At 39.4% G+C, this 27,758-nt stretch overlaps 2 protein-coding genes across 6 annotated transcripts in view; both read left to right on the top strand.

The window, feature by feature from the left end:
* The window catches only part of rtel1 (regulator of telomere elongation helicase 1), a 90,731-nt gene extending 86,952 nt beyond the window's left edge, over positions 1–3,779 (top strand). For all 5 annotated transcript variants that reach the window (XM_049581646.1, XM_049581645.1, XM_049581647.1 and 2 more), the window contains one exon: positions 1,105–3,779. In XM_049581646.1, the coding sequence (XP_049437603.1) occupies positions 1,105–1,253 (149 nt within the window). In that variant the 3' untranslated portion in view covers positions 1,254–3,779. The remainder of the gene's footprint in view (positions 1–1,104) is intronic.
* A 5,146-nt stretch (positions 3,780–8,925) lies between these two features.
* icmt (isoprenylcysteine carboxyl methyltransferase) lies at positions 8,926–26,504 on the top strand. The gene is made up of 5 exons (XM_049581760.1): positions 8,926–9,348; positions 19,098–19,186; positions 19,539–19,708; positions 21,512–21,729; positions 23,453–26,504. The coding sequence occupies exons 1-5, from the start codon at positions 9,130–9,132 to the stop codon at positions 23,630–23,632; spliced, it is 876 nt and encodes a 291-aa protein (XP_049437717.1). The 5' UTR covers positions 8,926–9,129; the 3' UTR covers positions 23,633–26,504.
* Positions 26,505–27,758: the final 1,254 nt, after the last annotated feature.

The following is a 27,758-nucleotide window of genomic DNA, read 5'->3' on the forward strand; positions in this document are numbered from 1 at the left end:
TGGGAGCCTCTGCAGTTGTGGTGAGTAAAAGCCCCACCGCTATTTGTTAATGTTATTACTTTATGTCCGACCGTGAGGATGTAGCATTGTTTGATAGCTTGATGCTAATGACAGTAACGTTAACTCAGCGGGTTGACAAAGTGCCTCTGCTGTTTCACACCATCATTTCCCCCTTTTACTCTGTGAGGTAACATCCCTAGAGGAAATATTAAAAATGCTGGGGTGTTGTTGTCATACAGTTGTCTACGGCAGCAGATCGTTCTGTGTTTCTACTGGTCAAAGTGACGGCTGTGATGGGAGAATTGGATCTCAGTGAAGGGCAAGTGGTCCATAACTTTAATTTTGGAGACAAAAAATGTAGGCTTAGCGCCCTGTGGTCCATTGGCCAATAGGAAATGTAGAATACTCAAAAGTACTTTAAAAGTGCTTGAGTTACTTTTCTTAGGGAGTAACATTGGAAGTACTTTACAAGTACTTGAGTTACTTTACTCAGGGAGTAACGCAGTAAAGTAACTGGTTACTTTTTTAAAAAGTAATGCAGTAAAGTACTTTGATTACTTTTAAAGTAACCCTTACCCAACTCTGGTGGCCACTCAGTGGTTCGTGCTTCAGCTCGGGAGTTGTGTATGTTACTTTAATACTGGGTTAGCTGCTAAGGAGAGTCTGTAGCTGTGTGGTGGTAATGTCGTTACTAACCATCCTGCAACAAGCGTAGCTGCCTCCCAGTGTGTCTTAATGGAGTAGAATGTTCTGGTTTGGGGGAAGGAGGGGCAGACAGCATGTTGCCTATTCCATCCTGTGGGCTGCCTTGTTGAGCACAGTGGCACTGAGAACAGTAGATAAAAATCCAGTTTAAACTGTATATTTTATTCTCCAAATGTAATAGGATAGTTCAACGTATTATTCAGTTTCTAATGCGTGCTGAATCAAGAGCTCCGTACTAAACGGTTCACTACAAATATGTGCACTGTTACACCCCTAATATATTTACAATATAATATGTATTATATTTACATTCTTGTTGTTGTTGTTTTTTTAGTTTTGAATAATAATATTTTGTCAGAATTTGTCACTGTTCCCTCACTTCATCTTTGTTTTCTGAAGGATTTGGCGCATTTATTCCTGCTCGCCATAAGCAGCAGTACAAAGAGATGTTGGATGGTTTGATGGGTCAGTCCGTCTCTGCTGCTGACGTTCCTGCCGTGAGTGAGGACCAACAAAGTCACAGTGAAGAACAACCCAATGTATTGTAGTATAATAGAAACATGTCTTTATTTCTCATATCTTGTCTCATACTTTTTGTATTTTCATCTAATATTAGAGAAGAGCTCAGAGGTCACTGAAGTCATTGGGAATCATCTTCATGGAGACCACAGATATCTTTAACAAACCTTATGGCAGTCCTGCCAGTAGATGTCAGTGTTTGACAGTTGGTGGTTGCCCTGCACCACAGTGTTGGAGCAGCCTTTCAATCTGAAGTGAAAATGGTTTACGGAATTTTGCTAGGATTTAGAGATGAACAGCCAGCACCTTTGGCAGATGCTACCAGAAGCTTACCCATGCTTCCAGTAAAAAGTGTAGCTAAACACACCACTGAGATGCCACTGTTTTGAAAACACCAAGAAGAGTGACAAAGTTCTTGTAAACCAGAAGGTCTTACAGATAGTAGCACAGGATTTAGGACATTTGACTGTGAAGAAACATTAGAATCCTGCACAGTCGGCCTTACTCATATTCACATTATTAACAATGTTTCGGGAGATCTGAGGACCAAAAGGTTGTTAAAAATGACTGCAAGTGAACAGCATGACTGCAAGTATTATTTTTCTTTAAGTTACCAAGTTCTTTCATGCCCATTGGTTTCTGCCAAGAGGTTATTACCAGGTCTGAAAAGTGAAGCTAGAGCTGAAGTGCCTTAAACCTGCATTCTTTCTAATGACTATCAGGGGGCAACTCCACTAGTTAGAAAAATAAGTCAGATTGTGTGGAAGTCTATGAGAAAATGACCCTACGTCTTACGTAATCTACCTCAGTAGACATTTTCCTAACTACTTTATGGTCTCAAGTCTTCAGTCTACAGTATGATGTTAATTTAGTGAATTATGGCCTCATTTAAAGGAAAATAGATGATAAAGCAGACAAAGCTTTAGGGCTTGGTTAACTTAAGATTGACAAGTCGGTACCATGGCAGTGTCCTCAGGTTCTCAGACAGATTCAACCCTTGTTACATCACAGCTCCACCCTCTCGTTCAAGCATGGTCACTTCTGGCTCCAAAAAAACAAAATGGTTTTTTGGCTTCAAAACGGGAGTCCACAAACCAACGGTTTGACCCACGGTAGCTACGTCCATTATTTTATACACTCTATGGCTCCTACTGAAGATGTAAAATCTTAAAGGGGCCATACACATGTCGTGTTTTATGCATCCTCAGATTTATTGTTTTCAATGTAGAAGCATGGCAGGCCAGGCATGCTCAAAAGCCAGAGCGACGCACTTGTGTTCCCGAGCGCCTGTTTTTCAAGGCGTGATGGCTGCACCCTGAGATAAACAGAGTTCAACTTTTGGAACACAGCAGTGCGCACCGCATGTCATGTGACGAGGAACAACCAATCACAGCTGACAGATACCTTTCCCTTCATCTGTAAATATCAGTCTGTGATAAATATGGAGAAGAAGTTGCTCATTTTAGTTCAGAGCTGCCAGAGCTTTGCATTTGTCCCATGGACAATATTTTGGGCCTAATGCATTGGTTCCCAACTGGTGGGTTGCGGTCCAAAAGTGGGTCATAGGTCCATTCTGAATGGACACAAGCAAGTAAACTTTGTGAAAAACACACTTCATATTGAAGTACAGTGAATTTCTAGCACAGTGTTGTTTCATGCGATAGAGTGAGTGACTAACAGACAGCTACTTGACAGAGACAGCAAACTAGCTCAACAACATGGCCAAACACAAGTATGATGCTGAATATAGTAAACTGTGTGGACCTTGAACTAATGACTAAGGAGAAGTCTAGAATCCATGGTTGGACCAGTTGGTAACCACTGGCCTAATACACATTTACAAAACAACACCTGGAAGAAGATCAGCTCTGTACTCAGGATTTCTGGTATGTACACTATAATATGGTGCTACTCACGGTTGCTTAGCAACCTCAGATGCAACCTGTCTCTGCGCCCTTGAAAGTAGGCACAAGAGTACCACCCAGCACCCAACCTCGCACGTTTCATCATCACTGTCTTTAAGACACAAAACCATACAAAGTGAAGTTACAGAAACATTGTGTGGGTGTTTCAGATAGCTCTGAACTGTTACTGCTGACAAAACCCTGTACTCTGCTCTGTTAAGGGGCAATATCTGGTCATGGCTTTGTAATGTAACTGTAAAGAATGTGCACAGCCTGTTCTCTATTTCATTGCTCTGTATTAAATTAATGTCATGATAATGTCGTATGGAGAAGTATTGTGTTGTTTGTTTTTAAGGGTTTTTTTGCTAATAAAATAACAGTTGTCTTCTGTAACAGCTAAGCCGTGCTTGCTTCCTCAATGTATGGCAGTAGCTTAGTCTGTAGGGACTTGGCTTGGGAACCAGAGGATCATCCCCATCCAGGCCAAATATGGAGTGTGGACTGGTAGCTAGAGAGGTGCCAGTTCACCAGGGCAACTGCTCAGGGCACCTGTCCATGGCAGCCCCCTCACTCTGACATCTCTCCATTTAATGCATGTATCCGTCCTGTTTGTGAATGTGTGTGTATATGACAGAGTAAAAAATAAATTGAATTTCCCCTTGGGGATTAATAAAGTATATCTTCCTCTGTCCTGCTAATTTGTACATGGGAAGAGTCTTTTGATGTCAAAGATTATACTCTTCCTTCGCCATAAAAAAAAAAACATTTCTAATATGGAAGCAAATAAGAGATATAAGTATTGCAATCTGTACTGAATGCTTAGAATTGAAATTGAGTCACTACTGAAGTCATAGCATTGAAATATTATTATTACTCTGAAAAGCATGTGTCTGAATTTATTTTGTTCTTTATGTTCTTTATTTTGCTCTTTGAAATTAAAATATGTAATTTCTTAATTTGCAGTTTCAAAAGCTGAATCTGAATTTATTTATTTTTCAATGTTCAGAACTTCAGATCCAAAACTTCAAGTTTCATAATTGCAAAAATAGAAAAAAAATAGATCAGGTTGTTAAAATTTGATTGGTTGAATTCAGATCTTAAAATTTAAGTTGCAAAAAAAAAATCAAATAGATCAGCAGGTAAAGTGGAATCAGATTGGACATAAACAGCACATATTGGACAACCTACTGAAGCCCAATCATTCTTCTTCTTTCAGTATTCCAGCTGCTTTTTTAAATCATGACTGACCAGCCAGAAGTCAGTTCAACCACATTCACGCTTGATTGCCTGTCCTGTCCTGGGTAGCTGAGATGTTACCTTGTAAAATGTTTTCAAGTTGAATTTTTGAGATCTGACTTTGACCTTGATCTAATTCGACTAATGTTCTTTTTTAATTTTTTCAACTTGACTTTTTGGATCTGAATTTGATCTAATTTGAGCAACCTGAACCTGAAACGTGAAACGTGAATTTTCGGTTCTGAGTTTCTGAACATTAAAAAATGCATTCAAAATTGTATTTTGAAATGGCGATTGAAGAAATTTCATTTATCAATTTAGAATAGGTGAATTTGGAACAAATAAGTTAGTATATGGTTTTCAAAGTAAACTATTAATTCAGTGGTGTGTTAATTTCAATTTTAAGTGTTAAATAGCTGTTGAAATTCAAGAACTTATGTCTCCTATTTGCTTTGACACTCAAACTGGCTGACACCATATTTTAGGTGCTTTTCAATGTTTGATCTATGGGGAAGAAATATGGCTAAATAACCCTTTCCGTTGAATCTGATATATTCTCGTGAAATCATCAAAATTCCTAACCATGAAACCAAATATTAAAAATGATGCCATTTTGAAGTATGCCACGAACCAATTAATTGAACCAACCAACAGCATCTAATCAAGTTGCAGGAGAGAACTGTGATAAACTGTTACATTACTGAGAGCCAGTTGGGGGGGGGAAAATGAAACAAAACATAACTTTGTTCACATACAAAAACTACTACTACCAACCTACAGGTTTTGCATAATGCAATTGCCTTTTTGTTAATCATCTAGTAGTTTTTGTATGTGAACAAAGTTGTGTTTTGTTTCATATTTTCCCCCAACTGGCTCTCAGTAATGTAACATTAGTTTATCACAGTTCTCTCCTGCAACTTGATTAGATGCTGTTGGTTGGTTCAATTAATTGGTTCGTGGCATACATATAAAAAAAAATTTCACATTTAATTTGTTAGTGAAATTATAACACACCCACTGCAGTGCATTTCAGTGTGCTGACAGGTTCTGATTTGACAACCGGTCTCAGTAAAGACAACACCACATGAAAAGTTAAAAGTTTATTTTATTACATAAATATATTCGAACCAAATGAGGAAAACATATTCATGAGGTCCTCTTCACTAATAACAGTCTGTCAGTGTCTACTTAGCAGGGGAGGGAGGGGGAATCCAAGGTCTTTTGTCTGGATGCCGTAGGTGGACCCTTGCCTGCCAGCAGTGAGCAGGCCTGTTTTAAAAAATATTCAAAACCCATGGTTTTTTTTTTAAAAAACTAATTTTACTTTATGTTTGTGGTCTTAGACTTAGACTTTTTAAAAATAGTCCATACAAACCCAAAGAATCAGGTCAGTGGCTTAAGGAAGTTACGGTGGGCCCCAGTGCACACTATCATGGATGTATTGTCTTGAAACAAAGAGACTTGACCTTGGACAACATCAACATACATATTACCCAACTATCATCATTACATATCTGACAAAAATATTAAAGACAGTATTAATCATTTAATTGAATAGTTTATAAAGTTTATTTATAGATTTTTACTGCTTATGTAGAAAAAATGTATAATTTTGTTTTTGATAGCTACTGACTATTTAAGAATAATATAAATAAAAACGTAAACCATGGTACAGATGGGTTTGCCTTTTGGAGGACATATAGCAAATGGCACGAATTTAAATTAATATTAGTCATCATTTAACTTTGAACAGATATATATATATATATATACAGTATCTCACATAAGTGAGTACACCCCTCCCATTTTTGCAAATATTTCATTATATCTTTTCATGGGACAACACTATAGAAATGACATTTTGATATAACTTAAAGTAGTCAGTGTACAGCTTGTATAGTAGTATAGATTTACCTTCTTCTGAAAATTACTCAAAACACAGCCATCAACATCTAAACAGCTGGCAACATAAGTGAGTACACCCCACAGTGAACATGTCCAAATTGTGCCTAAAGTGTCAATATTTGTGTGCCAGCCATTATTATCTAGCACTGCCTTAACCCTTTTGGGCATGGAATTCACCAGAGCTCACAGGTTGCTTCAGAAATCCTCTCCCACTCCTCCATGATGACATCATGGAGCAGATGGATGTGAAGACACCTTGCGCTACCCCACCTTCAGCTTGAGGATGGTCCACAGGTGCACAGGTGAGTTTAGGGCTGCATACATACTTGGCCAGTCCATCACCTTCACCTTCAGCTCCCTCAGCAAGGCAGTTGTCATCTACTAGGTGTGTTTTGGGTCATTATCATGTTGGAAAACTGCATTGAGGCTCAGTTTCTGAAGAGGGGTGATCATGCTCTGCTTGGAATTCATGTTTCTCTAAATGAACTGAGCTCCCCAGAGCCGGCAGCACTCATGCAGCCCCAAACCATGATGCTGCCACCACTATACTTGACTGTAGGCAAGGGACAGTTGTCTTGTATGGGGTGCCGTTTGTAAAGTGTCTCACGCTGAAAATAACATCAACATTTTGCCACATTTAGCTTCAAACAATGTTTAAAAAAGTATTGTGATTTTTTTAACGTCACCTTTTACCACATTTACAGCAATATTTGTTAACTTAGAAATATATTAAATAGTTAAATCTAAATATTAAATGTGGCACCTAAATGTTAAATGTTAAATCTAAATATTAAATCTAAATCTAAATGCTAAATCTAAATCTAAATCTAAATCTAAATATTAAATCTAAATCTAAATGTTAAATCTAAATGCTAAATATAAATGTTAAATCTAAATCTAAATGCTAAATCTAAATATTAAATCTAAATCTAAATGTTAAATCTAAATGCTAAATATAAATGTTAAATCTAAATATTAAATCTAAATCTAAATGTTAAATCTAAATGCTAAATATAAATATTAAATCTAAATCTAAATGCTAAATCTAAATATTAAATCTAAATGTTAAATCTAAATGCTAAATATAAATGTTAAATCTAAATATTAAATCTAAATCTAAATCTAAATGTTAAATTTGAAATCTAAATGTTTTGGGTGAAACTAAATATTTAGCTAATATGCAAATTCACACTGCCGGTCACCGGAAGTACCAAAATAAAAGCTCGAGATGGTCAGACTGTGTTTATAGAATCAAATAACGAATTAAAACCAACTTATCGGGGGAAATGGACACTTGAACATACATTAGCGTGATAATAACTACCTAAAATAACAAGAAACGTGTGTTAATTGTCTCCCCGTGTCGGATACAACATTAAACTACTCCAGTTAGCTCACTCATGTTGTAACTAAGACATCCGCTGGAAAAAATATTTTCTTCACGGACCGTTTAGAGTTAGTGAGTCATTACAGACCTAACAGCAACAGTTAGCCCCGCTAATCTACGATAATCATGTTATTAATTTCAGACCGTGATAGTAATGTTTGTTCAGTCATAGTGTTTATATGCTTTATAAACACCAGATTAGTCTAAACGGTGATACAGTGACGTGAAAAACGTGAGATGTGCATATATATATGTTGCTAAACTCCGCTGGTTTTCTACCCGAAGTATTTGTAAACAACAAGGTGATTCCTCCGAAGGGACACTAACAACTCAAAGTACACATCAAATAAAATTTCTCCAAACACGTTTCTTGTTATTTTAGGTAGTTATTATCACGCTAATGTATGTTCAAGTGTCCATTTCCCCCGATAAGTTGGTTTTAATTCGTTATTTGATTCTATAAACACAGTCTGACCATCTCGAGCTTTTATTTTGGTACTTCCGGTGACCGGCAGTGTGAATTTGCATATTAGCTAAATATTTAGTTTCACCCAAAACATTTAGATTTAACATTTAGATTTATATTTAGATTTAATATTTAGATTTAACATTTATATTTATATTTATATTTAGCATTTAGATTTAACATTTAGATTTAGATTTAGATTTAATATTTAGATTTAGATTTAATATTTAGATTTAACATTTAGATTTAGATTTAGCATTTAGATTTAGATTTAATATTTAGATTTAACATTTAACATTTAGGTGCCACATTTAATATTTAGATTTAACTATTTAATATATTTCTAAGTTAACAAATATTGCTGTAAATGTGGTAAAAGGTGACGTTAAAAATATCACAATACTTTTTTAAACATTGTTTGAAGCTAAATGTGGCAAAATGTTGATGTTATTTTCAGCGTGAGACACTTTACAAACGGCACCCCATAGTCTTGGTGCTCTTCACTAAGCTATATGTATATATATTTATATTTATGTGTATGTATATATGTATATGTATATATAAATATATATATATATATATATATATATATATATATATATATATATATATATGTGTGTGTGTGTGTGTGTGTGTGTGTGTGTGTGTGTGTGTGTGTGTTTATATATAAGGTTTGGGTGCGGCACAATTTAAAAAAAAAAAAAAAAAAAAAAAAAAAGGTATATGGGTCTGATCACTTTTTTAATTAATTGACATCATTCCAGACAGGATGTAAGTGTGTCTGTGACTTCCTGTACGGACTGAAGGCTGCTGGAAACTGTCCGACTTCACCGCAGCTTTTTGTCACCGCCCCCCGCTGCGGCCGCCTGCTCTGGTCTACTTTCCAGGCGAGACGCAGTTCATCTCGAACGTTTTGGGCCAAAATGTGAAAAAGCCGTACTGGACATCACGAGGTTGCAATTGAGGTCTCGCGATAGTTCGTTTCTTGAGCACACAGTACTTCCATCATGGCAGGCAGTAAGTTGGTGCTGGAAGGTAGAGTAAGTGTAAAAGCATTTGTTTTAGGACTCAGCGTGATTGTAATTCCATTAATCAGAACGTGGTTTGGACATCTCGACTGGGTCTTTGATTATCTGACGGAAACTCCCGGGAAAATAGTGATTTGTATCCACATTGCAGTTATCAACGGCCTCTTGCTAATCATATACAGAGGACCTCTATACAAGGTAAGTATTGACGTTAGGTAACGTTAACGTTAGCCATCTTCCTGACTTGATTCTGATTTTATCTCATTAAGAGTAAAGTGCACATAACTTCCAGTGCTGTCTCGCGGTAAAGTATTTCATTAGCTCAAGCTAATGTTGGCACAGTTGACTGTCACAACGTCATTTAAACTTTAATGTTGCACAGCCAATATTAATCGCCTAGCTAGCTAACATTAGCTACCTGTGTAGTTAACCAGACTAACGGTAATCTTATTAGCAAAAAAGGAACAAGACAGCTGGCGTTGATGTGCTCAAGATAGAAACCTAAGCCCGGTAAAGCTGCAGTGGCTTCTTCCTTATTTCTATGTTGGTTTGCCACTTTACAACCGAATTTAAGAGTGTGTGGTGATGATGGTAAAATATTTTCTTCCATATAACATTAATGCTCAGTGTGTGGTTTTATCACCGGGTAGCCTAATACATAATTAAAAAGACAGATATTAAGTATGAGTTTGGCGAGAGCCCCGGATAGAGAGTCTGCAATATAGCCCGGTGAAATTTGCTGTTAATCTGAATTCGCAATGCGATCAACTGGTGTTAAAGGGATAGTTGAGGTGTTCTGAAGTGGGGCTGTATGGGGCATTTATCCATAAACAGTAAATTGACACAGATGGTTAGCACACCTCAAGTTTGGAGAAGCAGGCTGGAGTCTGACATGGAAGCTAAGCAATGGGCTGCTGTGGAGGGGTCAGCAACAAAATGAATTTTAGACACTGAAAAAAACGTCCCACTTAAAAAACAACAACAATATATTAGTTCAAGTGTACGGTGTATAGAGAGTGTTTTCACTGTTGTACGTCACTGTCAGTGATTTTCAACAAGAAAATTAATCCAGTATGGTGTTCCCTTGAAAGCCAGATTCCATTGAGAAAACAGTGATCTAACATTGCTGAGCACAGGAGCTGATGGTCTACCTTTGCCTCCATCATTTATTTTGTTTGTGTGACTTTGGTGTTTAAAATGGGTAAGTTCTGATTCACCAAAGTCACACAATATCCCAAACTAAGTAACTGATCAAGGCAGTAGTAGACCAGCAGCTATTGTGTTCAGCGAGCTAAAGTTACTTGGTACTTCTCAGAGTCAAGGATGCTTCTTCTGTTGGTCAGGTCCTTCCAAGTCAGGTCCTACAGAAGCTAGGCAAGACTCCTTTCTAGCATTCCAACACTCATTGATGAGACAGGCTAGCGAGGGCCCAGGTGTGTGTCAGTAGGTTCGTTCGAGGTGAGCCAGGCCTGCGCAGATTCGGTCACTAGCGATCGGCACACAATGCATGCCGGTTAGTGTTTTTATTATTATTATCATCATTATTATTATTATTGTTATTGTTGTGCGACACACAATACCATACATACAGACATAAATCCATACATACTTACAAACATACAGGGGGTGCAGAGATCCAAACAAAACAAAGGTTAAAAAAAAAAAAAAGCAAAAGAACTTCACAGTTCCACAGAATTTCTCCATAATAGTGTGTTTTAGCAGCTTTCTTATTTCTGATGTCCTTGATTGTGGCAGCATAGCGGTGCAGTTCTTGTTGAAAGAGTACAATGTTTGGTTTAGATTTGGCCCATTTGTTTTTATGGATGTGAAATTTCCCCAAACTCAAGATCAACTGAAAAAAAACACAAATCTGTGTCTTGGTCATCAAAATAAATAAAAATGCTTTTTTTTTCCTGTAAACTGATCATTCTTCCCGTTTTCTCTTCTACAAAATGCTTAATTCAATTCAATTCAATTTTATTTATAAAGCCCAATATCACAAATCACGATTTGCCTCACAGGGCTTTACAGCATACGACATCCCTCTGTCCTTATGACCCTCACAGCGGATAAGGAAAAACTCCCCAAAAAACCCCCTTAACAGGGGAAAAAAAAACGGTAGAAACCTCAGGAAGAGCAACTGAGAAGGGATCCCTCTTCCAGGACGGACAGATGTGCAATAGATGTCATACAGAACAGATCAACATAACAAATTAACAGTAATCCACATGACACAATGAGACAGAGAGAGAGAGAGAGAGATGCAGGTAATGACAGTAGCTTACAACAACATTATTGAAAGTAATAATATTATAGTTATAGTTCTGGCTACTGCGGTACAATATGTTGAAAGTATGTATTAATATCTGGCAGTATACATGTGTGACAATAGTCATATGTGTATAATAACAGTAGAAGTATGACTAATGACTAATGATGGCAGCAGCAGGAGGCATCTGGCAGGACCACGGCAGCAGCACAACCACACACGTCACGCTGTCCAGGCACCGCTGCGATATGAGTTAATCTGAGAGACAGTGGAGCACAAAGGCTCCGGAGAAGAAGCCGAGTTAGTGACATCCAGAATGGCCGAGTTAGCAAGATGCAGTAATAGAATAAGAGAGAGAGAGAGAGAGAGGTGAGAAGGTGCCCGGTGTATTATAGGGGGGTCCCCCGGCAGACTAGGCCTAAGTCAGCCTAACTAGGGGCTGGTACAGGGCAAGCCTGAGCCAGCCCTAACTATAAGCTTTATCAAAGAGGAAAGTCTTAAGTCTAGTCTTAAATGTGAAGACGGTGTCTGCCTCCCGGACCGTAACAGGAAGATGATTCCACAGGAGAGGAGCCTGATAGCTGAAGGCTCTGGCTCCTGATCTACTTTTGGAGACTTTAGGGACCACGAGTAACCCTGCGTTCTCAGAGCGTAGAGTTCTGGTGGGATAATAAGGCACTATGAGCTCTCTAACATCTTCCATCTTTCCAAAAAGTTTTACTATAAGTACATTGATAAAATAAGTGAGAGATGGTTTCATCTTTAAGATCACAGAAATCACACAAGTATTCAATGTCCAGTTTAAATCTTTCAGGTGTTTTCTTTGCAGGGTAGATTTGATGTAAAATTTTAAACGGAACTTCTTTCACCTTGTTATTAAGACAGAATTTGTCACCAACCAGCCACGCTTTATGCCAGTTAACCTCTCCAAACTGTGCAGTCCAGTAAATTTGACCTCTTGGCAGAATCGTTGATTGTAAGCAGCTTCTCAAATATGTGTTAGAGCAGGATTTTTTTGTAATGTCTACCTCGCCAACAAAAATCTCACAATTACGATTTTCTGCAACAGCAGTATTTCTTTCAGTCCCTTTAAGAAGCTGCAGCACACCCTGTGGTAGTGTATCAAAAATTGCTGCATATTTCTTTGGCGTAACTGGAAACTGAAATTTCAACAAAAATTCTTCATAAGAATGTAAAAATCCTTGGTCATTAATAAGTTGGTTAACTAATAATATTCCATGCTCCATCCAGTCCTTATAAAACAGTGATTTGTTTTATAAAGTAACTGGTTGGTGATAAGTTATGCTTGTAGATCAGTTTCCAGGCCAGCAAAGCTTATTTGTGAAAGTTTGAAAGTTTGACAGGAAACTTTTCAACTTTGTAGTTACGTTTCAACAAAAACTGTATTCCACCTATTGAATTAAATACATGTGTGGCAAAAGAGTTCCAGAAGTTGTTCTTCTGTCTGCTTAAGTTAATTAAAAAGTTAATCTTAAAAAAGCTATTTAATGTTTCAAAAGTTAACACATCCAAGCCACCATCCTTCTTGGCGTTACACAAGACATCTTTTTTTAAGTAATAGCATCTGTTCTTCCAGATAAAGTTAAATAAAGTTTCTTAGAAACTACTGCAGGCATTTCTAGTGCTAGAGACAAATACACAGATCTTGATATTCCTTCAGCTTTAGACAACAACAACACTCTTGTTATTCCGATATGCTTCCAATAGTAAACTTCTCAATAACATCCTTTTCTCAACAATAGAAAATAAGGTAAATCAATGGCTGACATTGTTTCCCTACAGCCGAAATCTTATGGGGAGGAGATTTCAACACAGTGTTTGATGAAGGCTTGGACAGATGGCCTCCCAAAACCAAACAGATAACTGAATTGGAAAATATTTGCCACAGAATGAACTTGATTGATATATGGAGACAAAGATACCCACAGGAAAAAGTATACACTTGGAGCAATAAGAATAGATCCCTCCAATCCTGCATAGATTTTTGGTTAATTTCAGCAGAATTAGAAAATAAGGTAGACGTAATCAAGATAGAACCCACAGTGCTGACAGATCACAAGGCTATAGCAATCCAATTCCATCTTGGAGCTGATAGACAGAAGGTGAATAAAGACTATTGGAAATTAAACAAAACTCTGTTGCAAAATAAAGAATTTGTAAAGGAAAGCCAAAAAATCATTGATAAATGCTGGAGACAAGCAAACATGCTAAAGAAATTTGGACTATACTGGGAATTATGAAATATGAAATAAGAAAGTTAGCCATACGATTAAGCAGAAGGATAAGCAGCTACAATAAAGATAAAGAACTACAACTTGTCACCCAAATCATACCATTATCAGAGAAAACTGACCCAACCAGCGATGAAGTGAAAGAATTGGCTTATCTGCAAACTGAATTGGATAAAATCTATGAAGAAAAGGCTAGAGGGGCCTTCATCAGATCCAGAAGGAAATGGCTAGAACAGGAGGGAAAATGCACCAAATATTTCTTCAATTTAGAAAAAAGAAATCATGAATTATCTTCCCTGAGCAAACTTATAATTAATGATTCTGTACGTGAAGATGGAAAACTAATCTCACAATATGTAGTGAGCTTTTTATGAGAAGCTCTATCTTGCTGACCCCTTGAACAAAGATAAAATGGCATTATTCCTTCAAACCATACAACCAGATATTAGAAGAATAGATGAAGATTTCCAATTTATTTGTGACCAGAAAATAACTATACCAGAGGTGCAAAAATGTATTGATGCCCTTAAAGATAACAAAGCTCCGGGGGAATGATGGGGTAATAGGGGAATTTTATAAATGCTTTAAACAATCAGTTGCTCCATTTTTAGCTGGTCTGTTTGAAGAGGCTCTAGAAAAGCCCTTACCCCTTTTGAACATGACCAATATCATTTAAGTTGTTTATTATTTGATTCTGTTTTGCTTGTTTGGTTTTGTTTTATGTCGTATGCTTTATTTTATTTGACTTTTTGTTTCTTTTAACATGTTCAATAAAATCGTTCAAATCAAAAAGAGGAACTGCCCGATACTCTGAGACAGGGTTTAATAAAACTAATTCCAAAACCAAAAAAGATAAACTAAGCATTGAAAACTGGAGACCGATTAGTCTATTGAATAATGATGCAAAGCTTTTCAGTCTCATCTTTGCTAAAAGGTTAAAATAGGATTAGCGGATATTATTGATGACGAACAATCTGGGTTTATGCCAGGAAGGAACATTGTAAATAACATTCGTCTGATATTAGATATGATAGATTATAATAAAGAAAAACCAGTCAGTATCTGGTGTGACCACCATTTGCCTTACATGCCTTTACATCTCCTTCGCATAGAGTTGATCAGGTTGTTGATTGTGGCCTATGGAATGTTGGTCCACTCCTCTTCAATGGCTGTGCGAAGTTGCTGGATATTGGCAGGAACTGGAACACGTTGTCATATACGCCGATCCAGAGCATCCCAAACATGCTCAATGGGTGACATATCCAGTGAGTATGCTGACCATGCAAGAACTGGGATGTTTTCAGCTTCCAGGAATTATGTACAGATCCTTGCAACATGGGGCCGTGCATTATCATGCTGCAACATGAGGTGATGGTCGTGGATGAATGGCACAACAATGGGCCTCAGGATCTCGTCACGGTATCTCTGTGCATTCAAAATGCCATCAATAAAATGCACCTGTGTTCGTTGTCCATAACATACGCCTGCCCATACCATAACCCCACTGCCACCATGGGCCACTCGATCCACAACATTGACATCAGCAAACCGCTCACCCACACGACGCCACACACGCTGTCTGCCATCTGCCCTGAACAGTGAAAACTGGGATTCGTCCGTGAAGAGAACACCTCTCCAACGTGCCAGATGCCATCAAATGTGAGCATTTGCCCATTCAAGTCGGTTACGACTAAGGATAGACCGATACATCGGCTGGCTGATATATCGGGCTGATATTTGAGTTTTTTTACTTGTATCGGCATCGGCCGATACGCGCGTGGGTTCGCGGATTTATTTTTCCCTGGCATGATTTACAGACAGGCATCCACGGGCAGCTCTGTGTTGCCGGAAGACCCTGCAGCGCACATGCAGCGAATCCTACTGTGTACAGTAGTTGTTGTTTTATTTATGCTTCAGCTTAAATATTTGTTTATTTTATAAAGACATCACTGGAAGATTTAAGAGCACTGAACTCTTTTTTTTATTTGAATGTATAATAATAATAATAATAATAATAATATTCTACCTGTTCTACCTCAACTTTCCATCTTGTTTTAGTATTTTTTACTGTTCAATAAATGTTTCTTATTTTAAACTTGAGACCTGTAATATTTGTTATCATTGTGTCATTTTTTTGATGTAAATTGAAGGAGCAAAAGCAGTATCGGCCCCAAATATCGGCTCAAGAAAATTGGCAGTCCATAATCGGTCATCGGCTACGGGTGATGGAAAAAAATCGGTATCGGCATCGGCCCTAAAAAATCCATATCGGTCTATCCCTAGTTACGAGGACGAAATGCAGTCAGGTTGGGGCCCCCGATGAGGACGACGAGCATGCAGATGAGCTTCCCTGAGACGGTTTCTGACAGTTTGTGCAGAAATTCTTTGGTTATGCAAACCGATTGTTGCAGCAGCTGTCCGGGTGGCTGCTCTCAGACGATCTTGGAGGTGAACATGCTGGATGTGGAGGTCCTGGGCTGGTGTGGTTACACGTGGTCTGCGGTTGTGAGGCCGGTTGGATGTACTGCCAAATTGTCTGAAATGCCTTTGGAGACAGCTTACGGTAGAGAAATGAACATTCAATTCACCGGCAACAGCTCTGGTGGACATTCGTGCAGACAGCATGCCAATTGCACGCTCCCTCAAAACTTGTGACATTTGTGGCATTGTGCTGTGTGATAAAACTGAACATTTTAGAGTGGCCTTTTATTGTGGCCAGCCTAAGGCACACCTGTGCAATAATCATGCTGTCTAATCAGCATCTTGATATGCCACACCTGTGAGGTGGGATGGATTATCTCGGCAAAGGAGAAGTGCTCACTAACACAGATTTAGACAGATTTGTGAACAGTATTTGAGGGAAATGGTCTTTTGTGTGTATAGAAAGTGTTTTAGATCTGTGAGTTCAGCTCATGAAAAATGAGAGCAAAAACAAAAGTGTTGCGTTTTTGTTCAGTGTAATTAAAACAACTAGAGACTGAAAACAAACTGATATATTCTCTGGATGACTTTGGCGCCCTCAGTGTGGATGTTTGTATGAAGTTGTTTGATTCTCTCTGTACTGAGATCTAAGACTCCATTGCACCACTGACTTTAATGCGCGTTAAGCCACAGGCTGAGCCTTGGCTAAATGAGTCCACTTGTGCGCTCAGACGCGCATGTAAACAAGCGGAGAGAAAGTGGAAAAAGGATAATCTCCAGATTTCTCGGGATCTCCTACGTGTTTGCCTTCTTAATTATCAGCAGGCTGTTAAAGCTGCTAAAGCTGAATATTTTTCCTCACTTGTCTCCAACAACGCTCACAAACCTCAGGTTCTTTTTAATGTATTTGATTCACTTGTGAACCCTTGTGATGAGGTCTCTGTTGAACCGTCTTCTTCTCTGTGTGAGGACTTTTTGCAATTTTGTCAATGAGATTTCGGCTCTTAGACCCCAACTCCCTCAGCCTGCCCAGGACCCCTCAATTCCTACAGCAAGCTCAGCTGCTTTTCACCAGTTTAAGCCTGTCTCACTTTCTGCACTCACTGAAATAGTCGAACATCTTCGTCCTGCTAACTGCCCATCTGACAGCATTCCATCCCGTTTGTTTAAAAAGGTTTTCAGCTCAGTTGGGTCTTTTATCTTGTTTGTTATAAATCTGTGTCTCAGCTCTGGATGCGTTCCATCCTCCTTCAAACATGCCACGGTGCAGCCTCTTTTAAAAAAGAAAAATCTGGATCCTTTGGTTCTTTCTAATTTCAGGCCAATCTCTAAACTTCCGTTTATTTCCAAGGTTTTAGAGAAAGTTGTTTTTAACCAACTCCAAGAATTTTTACATCAGGCCAACATTGGTGAATTGCTTCAGTCTGGTTGTAAGCCTCTTCACAGTACTTAAACAGCTCTTTTAAAAGTTTTTAATGATCTTCTTTTAAACCTTGATTCTGGTAACTGTGCCTTTTTAATTTTATTAGATCTCACAGCGGTGTTCGATACAGTGGATCACGCTATTCTCCTGTCACGTCTCGAGCACTGTGTGGGCATTAAAGGCTCCGCTCTGGAGTGGTCTAAATCTTATCTTGCTGATAGATCCTTCTGTGTGCAGTTGGGGCAGTTTTCCTCCTCAGTGGCCCCTCTGACCTGCGGGGTCCCCTAGGGGTCAGTTCTAGGCCCTCTACTGTTCTCCCTATATATGCTATCCCTGGGGTCGATATTTAGGAAGCATGGTATTCCTTTTCATTGTTTTGCTGATGATGTGCTGGTGTACTTGCCATTAAAGGTCCCCTCCAAGGAATCCCTCCATGCTGTGTTTAATTGCATGGGGGACATTAAAACATGGATGGACCTAAATTTCTTAAAATTAAATGAAAACAAAACGGAGATTGTCCTGTTTGGTCGTCCTGACCTTGTCCAGGTTCTTGCCAGCTCCCTTGGCCCACTAGCACCCTATATAGGTTCCCAGGCCAGAAACCTAGGTGTGATTATTGATGGGGCGTTTAAATTGGACAAGCAGGTCAGCTCTGTGGTTTCTTCTACCTCTCTGCTTTGTACTGTTTCTGCTTGTGTTGTTTATTGGTGCTGATGATTTCATCTTGTAAAGCACTTTGGTTGGCCTTAGGCTTTTAAATGTGCTATATAAATAAACTTGACATTGACATTGACATATGGGTCTGATCACTTTTTTAATTAATTAACATCATTCCAGACAGGATGAAAGGGTGTCTGTGACTTCCTGTACGGACTGAAGGCTGCTGGAAACTGTCCGACTTCACTGTGGCTTTTTGTCACTGCCTCCTGCTGCAGCCGTCTGATCTCGTCTACTTTCCAGGCGAGGCGCAGTTCATCTCGAACGAGCCTATTAAAGAGGCCCCACCTTGAATTCCAGCAAATCGTGCGCAGAGAATTGTGGGTATTTTGTGCCCACTGAAGATACATATGCACACCACTGAAAATTATCTGTAGGAAGGACTTTAAGATGTAGCCTCCTTGAAATTCACCCATTTAAGGATCCTTCCTTGACTTTGAAAAGCACAATCTGTTTTTGTCGATGGAGCCTTGTGGCTTTGATGAGAGCATAAATAGATGGGGAATTGAAGCCATCAAGGGCTGTCTGACGAAAAAAGTTAAAGTTGTGAAAATACTGTAATTATAGCATACACTTAAACTGATAGTGTTTTTTAGGCACTTTTTTAAGTGGCTAAAATAGGTTTTGTTGCTGACCCCTCCACAGCAGTTCATCATTTAGCTTGGACTCCTGCCTGCTTCCCCAAACTGTGAGCGTGCTGACTGAAATCTAGCATATGTAGTACACTGAATATGGACAAGTACCCCAAACAAACCCTCTTCAAAAAATCTGAACTGTCCCTTAAAGCTGTCTAGAGAGAAGGGGTTTGTTTAGGTCTAGCTAGCTGTTTGACCCGGGATAACCTGAGTGTCCTAACTTGTTCTAGGTTGCTGTGAGAGCCTGCTTTCTGGGAGTTACTTTTGGCTGTGGTTTAATTATAAGCTGCTCTGAAACCACTTGGACACATTTCGGCTGGTATGTACATATTTGCAGACATCAGTCATTTAGTATGGTCAGTATATTAAGTAACATGAAACTGTAGAAATGTCATGATTTGGTTTAGTTAAACCTTGTATCCATGTGTTTATTAATAGTACCCACCCAATAGTATTCCCTGACTTTTTTTCATTTTGTATTGTTTCACACCATAGAATCACAGTGTATTAAGTTAGACTGAAGACCACAGTAATGATAATTCCTTGGTTAGTTAAGCTCTACAGAGTTACACAGTGAACCAGTGTATGCACCATATTTTGAGAGCGGATGTGTATTTTGTAGTCCAGGCCTACTGCAGTTGAACATGTGTAGTAATAGTGCCTCTCTGCAGGTACATGTGCTCGCTGTCATTCTTCCATTACTCTGAGTACCTGGTGACGGCCATCATCAACCCTCGCAGCCTGTCACTAGACTCATTCCTGCTCAACCACAGTGTGGAGTACACCCTGGCTGCGGTCTCATCATGGGTGGAGTTCACTGTGGAGAAACTGACCGTTCCAGGTTGGTGTGTCTTCAGTCTCATTGTCAGTCCACTCAGCACCATTGTGTGTATTTTACTGGTAGCAGTAGAAAGGTTTGCCTGTCAGTATTCCAGTTAGTGTTGTCACAGAACCAAAATTGGGACCCACGGTACGATACCAGTGAAAGTATCACAGTTCTGAGTAGTATCAGGATACCAAAGCAAAAATGAGGCAGATGTGCCTTTTGTCATTTATAAAAAGATAAATCACTTTTCTATAATACATCAATGATATTTCAATGGAATAAATTACTTATTGACTTATTCATACTTCAAAAACAGCATCAATAAGTGATTAACATGTAATTATAACTACTTGCAGTGAAAATGAAGAGACCCCACACCAGTCTTTTCTGTTAACCAGGGCTCTACGCTAACCTTTTTCACTAGGAGCACATGTACTCCTAACTGTAAAAATGTGTGTGGTAATGGCCCAGCACACACACACACACACAGGACTACCTTGGGCCTACTGCTCTACTATTTGACACAAAGGATGTCTTTAGTCCACTGGCTTTTGTAGTTGGGTCGCCTGGCACGCTTAGCTGAGTTCATTGGAGTTCAATTTTAAAAACTGTTGTTGCTATTAGTCACTTACACACAAAAACATGAGAAAATGGGGTCCAGGCTGAAAAATACCGAAGTTACCCTTTTACATTTTTACAGATTTCAGTCCTGGTTGATCTGGCGACAGACCTGGGGTCCTCAGACATGAAGTCTGCAGTTTGACCCTCTTACAAAAAGCAGGTGATGTGTCCAACTGCTCAGCCTCAGCTCTGTAGGTAGAGAGGGATATACAGAGACAGGGAATTGGAAAATTGCAGGTTGAGTAGAAACATTAAGTACAGAAGATCAAATCTTAAATTGAAACGTGTTACTGGTTTGTTCTTAATGTTTCAACCTTCAGTCAGTTTTTGAAAGTGAAATGAGTTTGCTTTAGGTTAGACTGAATTTAACACTTAAAGGGAAATTTCGGTTTATTTCAACCCGTCTCCTATCATCCTAAATTTGTTTCAAGGGACTAGTGACATAGACATAATAGTTAGCATGTTAGCCGTTAGCCTAGACACAGCCGGGGCGCATAGTAGCGTCAGACCTGTTAAAACATGAAGAGACAGACAGACAGACGGACAGGCAGACAGCTGCTGCAAGGCTGCATAGCTCTGGAGATTGCTGATGTACCTGTGAATGCTGTGCTGTTGCAGCCTTATTTTCAAGGTCTGGATGTGACCAAGGACGAGACACCTCCACCTGGAGTAGTATCCAGCTGGGCTTTATCTAGAGCTCGCGAGATATATTTCGGCCGCGCTTTGGAAAGCAGAGCTAGATGATAAACAAACATGGCAGCACACCGGTGAGGTAAGACAACACGTTTACATGTCGTTTTCTATATGTTCTCTGACATTTATCCTAACGATATGAGGCGGTCTTTGTGGGAAAAAAAGCTTGTTTAGTGCACTAACTCTGCACTTGAAGGTATGCCTGTTCACTTACGTTTTAACAGGTCTGACGCTACTATGCGCCCCGGCTGTATCTAGGCTAACGGCTAACATGCTAACTATTATTTCTATGTCACTAGTCACTTGAAACAAATTTAGGATGATAAGAGACAGGTTGAAATAAACCGAAATTTCCCTTTAATTCTCAAGGTTGAGTCTGAAAAATTCTTAATTCGGACTGAGCTTGGAAAGAAGCAGAGGTCCATCTCAGACTCTACATGACATTCATCATACTGAGATTTTCGTGTGTCCACCAGTATTTCATCCTCCTGTCTTCTCTCTCAGAGCTGAAGCAGCTGAACTGGGTGAGCGTCGTGGGTCTGCTAATGGTGTTGTGTGGTGAGGGCCTGCGGAAGGCAGCCATGTTGACAGCTGGCTCTAACTTCAACCACATTGTCCAGAATGAGAAGGCCCAGAGCCATGTGCTGGTCACCACCGGGGTCTACTCTTACTTCAGACACCCCTCTTATGTGGGCTGGTTCTACTGGAGCACAGGAACACAGGTGAGCTGCCACAGCACTGCTCAGCCTCATGCTCAGCTCATTCTTAAACAGTACACCAGTACCATATTAAAATCACATCTCTCTTGTAATGCTGCAACTCAGATTGATACCTGGATTTTTCAGACACTGTCATCAGAATGATATTCATCAATCCGCCAAGACAACCAAATAATGAAGTAATTGCTAGATTTTAGCAACAATTCGCTGTTGAACAGTTCCCTTTCTTTTTTATCTGTTAACTGCAGGTGTGGTGTTATTTTGTATAGCAAGTTTACTATCATGTTTATCCATTATTTGCTGTCACTATTTATTTGGGTTTACCCAATCCAATCCAAGTAATACCTTTATTACTGTAGACTGCAAGACACATCATTCTGAGCTTTGAGTATATTTAAATTTGATCTTTTGTTGAGGTACTGGTTAAATATCAACATCAACACAACAAGAATTCACCAATACTCTGTTACACTCGGGTTACAGTTAAGTTGAGCTATGGTTATAGCTCAACTAGGCCATTCATTTGGAATGGGAGAGGATTCAATTTATTGAATGAAGTATGTCCGACTCCGCTATGATAGGTGGTGATATGCCCCCTTTCAGCTTTTTAGTATTGGACCTTTCCAGTTGACCTATTACGTCACAGACCAAACAATCGACAAACAAGTTAGCTACATTAGCTAGCAGCAAACTGGTACCATGGTGGACAACTTTACAGCTCCATACATTTTGTATGTCCTGTATGCTTTAGTTTTTCTTTTCTTCTCTTCTTCTGTCACACATATAATGCTATTCAACTTGCGGGTCAAAGCCCTGGGCGGAAACTAGTGAGCAGAGTCCTGCACTGGTCCATTTTTGAAAACCCACACCTGCCCATACCCCTAAAGCTTAATACCAGAGCTGACCCATTATCCGTCATTATGTCTGCTAAAGCGGCACCCGCCCACACCTGTTAATTAAAGTGTTACGACCCATGAACATAATCTAGGGACCAATATCTAAAGTTCCCTCTTGGCAAAAGTTGGAAAACTTTTGGACTGAGCTTCTATAAGGCAATGAATATTGCGGAGGGCGTGGCTCATCACATAGCGTGTCATTCTGTCAGTCAGTCATTCTGTCTGTCCCATGTTTTTCTACTCACTGACGTGGTCAATCTATGTGAAACTGCACATAGGCATTGAGGACTGGCATAGGTAGAATGTGACAAAGCTACCAGTGGGTATGGACTAGTTGTGAAGTAATGGGAAACGTGTTCCAGTGCTGCCTGTCTGTTCCTACAGGTGTACAAAATATAGTGTCATTTGGAGAGACTATCGGAACAATAAATTGAGTGCAATATCATACTCAGATTCTAAAAATATCTGTGCCAACCACAAACTGTAGCACCCTGGTTGCATTTGATAATCCGCTGATATTAAAATTCCTTCATATGACTGACATGGGTCATTATTGTCGTTATCAAGATTTCCTCCTCTGCCACCCATCTCTCAAATTTCACAGCTGCATTTTGGATGATTTGGGCCACAGAACCAGTTTATGTTAAAATGTGTTAGAAATCTTAGAAGAAAAATCCTAAGCAAAAACTGTATATTCCAACACTGGTGCTCGGAGCTTTAATAACTGACAGTTGAAATTATATTAGTAGTGGTTAGCTGTTACTTGGTTGTAAAGAGACATTTCCCACATGTTCAGTTTTGTTTACTGATGAGACTGTTGCCTGTTGCAGGTCATGCTGTGTAACCCTGTGTGTATACTGGGCTATACGATAGCCAGCTGGCGGTTCTTCCGGGAGCGAATCGAGGAGGAGGAGCTCTCCCTCATCCATTTCTTTGCCGAGGACTATGTGGAGTACAAGAAGAAGGTTCCCACTGGGCTGCCCTTCATCTCAGGCATCCGTGTCAACTAGTCCCTGGACCTGGATGCTGGACTCAGCAGACTTTAAGCACTAAGGCTCGTCAGACCTGGTGGGTGTGTGGCATCTGCCATTGTGGCTGCCCTCCAGAGGGAAACCCTGCAGCTGGCTGAGAGCCTGTAGCTCACAGACAGAGACTGTGACAACTGGGATGGCGGCACGCAGCTGGGCTGCTGTTTTTCTACCAACTTCCAAATCCAGTTAAAGACCGGACAACCTCCACTGTACCACATGTATTCCAATAACACCCACCCCATCTGTTTATGTTTGCATGCTTAGACCATGCTAAGAGTTTTCACTGATGACCTGCTGTTTAAAGATACTGCACTGGGCTCTTTGATGTCATATATCAGCAGAGAGTTAAATGACAATTCTCTGAAGATTAATGCAATGTTTGGAGGGAATCCATCATGTTTATTTTTTTTTCTTTAATGATAGGATATGAATATTTTTAAGAAGTTGCCACCACTGTCCCTAGTTCAGTAAAAAAATCCACTGTTCCTAAATGTTCCTACTTTTGAGAAATGCTTGAAGGTAAACTGTGTAAGAATAGGGGGATTTGGTGGTGTCTAGCAGTGAATTACAGATTGCAACCAGCTAAAACTTCTCCTGGCTAGAATTCCTTCAGTGTTCATTGTTCAGAAGGTTTTTATAGAAAGCCAAATTATCCACAACGATCCATTCATCACCACAACAAACAGACCAGGTGATTAAACTGGTAAAAACACTGAGTAAGGTGCCATACACATACCATGTTTTTGCGCCCTCAAATTCATTGTTTTTAATGAAGACCCACAGCGGGTGCGCTCAAATGCCAGAGTGACACCATTGCAGCGCACACCCTTTCCCTAACGCCTGTTTTTCAGGGTGCAACAGTTGCGCCCAGAGATAAACAGAGTTCACCTTTTGGATCACAGCTGACAGCTCTTCATCCGAGAATCAGTCTGTAAAAAACAAGGAGAAGTTGATCATTTTAGTGCAGGGCTGCCAGAGCTTTACATCTGTCCCACAGACAGTAGGCCTGGACACAAACCGCACCTGGAAGAAGATCAGCTCTGCACTCTCAATTTCAGGTAAATAGTTATGATACAGTGCTTGTTAAGGTTGCCTAGCAACCTTAGATGCAGCCTGCTGCCACACTCTTGAAAGCTGGCACAAGACACAAAACAAGAGCAGCAACCAATGCCCAACCTCTTGTTTTCCAGGCGATTAAAGACATGGCCTGTGTATGGCCCCTAAAGCAGTTTCATGTTACCAACCAGTGTAACTCCAGCGCTGCTCATGCAGTTGAGCTTCTTACTATGGCAGCTGACGCGAAAACTCAGACGGCCCTATGCGGAGTCGGTGTTGGGTTTGTCTGATCTTGGCTACTGTAGAAACGTGGTGCAAAATAGTGATCTCCATAAATGAAGACCTGATCCATATGTAGACATAAATGGCTCATACCGAGATAAGGAGAACACAACAATCCTTATCTTCAGGTGATTATACATTAAAATAAACATACTTATTATGTTATGTTCTATTTCTGTCAATATATCCCCCTAAATCCTACACACTGGACCTTTAAAGCAATTCTCCCCTGGAAATAGTATCACTTAGATATCAGTCAGTCATCCCCTAAAGTAGAGCTCTTCACAGATCCATTCTGTGTCTAGTATCAAAGAGCCATCTCTGGACATGAGGCTGTGTCAAAATAATTTTGAGTTCTATCAGGTCCGATAGGGTCCTGTTGTATCGCTGCAGGTCTCCGATCTGCATGTATCATTATGAGGCCAATGGAGAGTGTGAAATGCGCAGGATATACGACGTGTTTGCATTGTTAGGGCCAATTCTCTATTTTTGTTTTGTTAATCTAATGTGTTAAAACACATCATGTTAGAGTGTGTCTTCCACAGGTCTGTTTCTGATTGGATTTGTTTGAGAGTGCAGACCTCTTCCCTCTTTAAAGGCAACTCTGAAAGGTTTGTGTCTTGCCCCTTTATGGAAGGTGGCTGCTTTAGGCAACTCACATTCACAGTAGTTACAGTACAAAAATGAGCCAAACGTATAGACCGCTGCAAATAGTTTCTCCACACCAGAGCTACATGCACTACTTCATCATGCCATGGCCTCCACATCGCTCCGGAGCTCTGCCACAACTTGTGTGTTTAGGGTGAGAGTTTAAGCAGCAGTTGAACATACACATATTTTCGGTCATGTCTATGTATTTTTTAAGGTGGAAAATCCTTCAACAGAATAGACCATGTGCCGCTCAAGCTGTCCACTAAAACTAAGAATATTGGTAGCTCTTTAAACACCACATGGGTAAACCAGTACAGTGGAGCAAGAAGTGACATTACATTTTTTTAATTTAAGAATTTATACTCAGAAGCTTTATGTAACAATATTAGAAGTAATAAATGTGTAATAGGTTTCTAGCAGGTTTTAGGGACTGCTTAAATGCAGTTTCTGTGGAAGCTCCATCATTTACAGATCACTAAATATATATAGCCAGTAGTGTCCTGATTTATGTCTAACCCTGATATCCACTTCCTCAATGTGCACTCTAAAACACAAATCACGGCATCAGTTTGAATGAAACTGTCAGGCAGATTTTTAAAGTTTTTTTATGAAGCTGCATAAAATGATAATTCCTTGTTTGTTTCTCTGTCATTTAACTGTGACATGTTTCTGTAGACAGGAGCATGTGGCATGATAGATTGTGATTCTACAAGTTGTGTTTCATCAAAGAAAATAAGAACTGGGTTTACCTCCTGAGCATTGTCAGTACAGGAATGGAAGTGTTGACATCAATCTCTGTTGTAGCCTCTCATTTCATTTTTAATATATAAATCTTGTTTTTGCTTTGCTTTGTGATAAGTCACCATCCTGAGGAGTACTGTTTACTCTCATTTCTATCATCAGTTCATTGTTGTGCTTCTCCTTTTAAACCTTTAATGGTCATGATGTGTTATAAAAGAAAAAGACATATATTGGCAAAAGGGTTGAGGTAGGCTCACTTTGCAGCTCTCTTTCTCTCACTGATCCATCTGAATGTCTTCACAGTGCTGCTATCCACTCAGAACCCTGATCTAATTGTGTGTTTGAGAGGCTGGTAAAATAGTCTGAAGATTTTCAGGAGCAAAGATGCTCTGTAGGTAAATTTAAAAAAAAAAAAAAAAGAAAGAAAGGTACCCTGTGGTATTTCTGAGCACTAGTGGCACTGTAGTGCCATGTTTGAATGATTATGTATGTATGTGTGGGTGTGTGGGTGTCAACAATGAAAACTTCACTAGGCAACATTTAAGAAAATTAATCATCTGATTCCGAATGTTTAGGAATAACACCATGTTTTTGGAAGATTGTCCCATTGCTTAACCAATGTACAAAAAAATGAAAAACAACATCAAAAGGATTATTTTCCAGGGTAGAATAGAAATGTATAGTCAGAGGTTTATGATATCACATAGGGACTAACTAAGATGCTATGTTGTGTTAGTTACAGAGTCAAGCAGGAGCTATGGAGGGGAAAAGAACAAATTTGTGTAAGCTACTATTTTGTGCTCTCAAACAAGTGATGCACAGTTTGTACTTTAAATAATTGATTATTTGCGTGTACAAATTAATTGAATGAATCCATAAACAGTAGTTGGTGTTTAAACATGTATCTAAGGAACATCAAAGACATTTCTTTGGAAAAATGTGGGACTGTGGGAATCTTGTTCTCATTCATGTATATCCCTAATTAGACGAGTTATAGTTGCTAATGTCTTTACCCAGTCCATCACAGATACCTTAAGCCCCATTTCACCCAAGCAGTATGGTATGGTTCAGTTCAGTTCGATACATGATTTTTTTTCTGTTTCTACTGTGAAACGTTGTGGATGGAACCAATTGAACCATCTGTCAGTCCGTTGATTGGTCAATAGCATACGGTTACTCTGCTCAGGGCTAAGTTGTGGCTGGTTTTGAGGCTTATGTACCTTCCCTAGCCTTCCCATCCAGATGTTCCTCCTAGGGGGCCTTCACCATCGCCACAACAGGAGTCAGAGCGAGCTAGAACTCCATGTTAAATGTCAGCATTATGGTTTAATGCTATATTCTGTTGATTCACATATAATTATTAATTCAGCAAATT

The sequence above is a fragment of the Epinephelus fuscoguttatus genome, linkage group LG7, assembly GCF_011397635.1.
Source record: "Epinephelus fuscoguttatus linkage group LG7, E.fuscoguttatus.final_Chr_v1".
NCBI lineage: Eukaryota > Metazoa > Chordata > Actinopteri > Perciformes > Serranidae > Epinephelus > Epinephelus fuscoguttatus.

Coding starts and splice junctions, on each gene's coding strand:
- icmt (XM_049581760.1), top strand. CDS start 9,130: ATGGCAGGCAGTAAGTTGGTGCTGGAAGGTAGAGTAAGTGTAAAAGCA. Junction 9,349..19,097: donor ACAGAGGACCTCTATACAAG/GTAAGTATTGAC, acceptor AACTTGTTCTAG/GTTGCTGTGAGAGCCTGCTT. Junction 19,709..21,511: donor GGAGAAACTGACCGTTCCAG/GTTGGTGTGTCT, acceptor CTTCTCTCTCAG/AGCTGAAGCAGCTGAACTGG.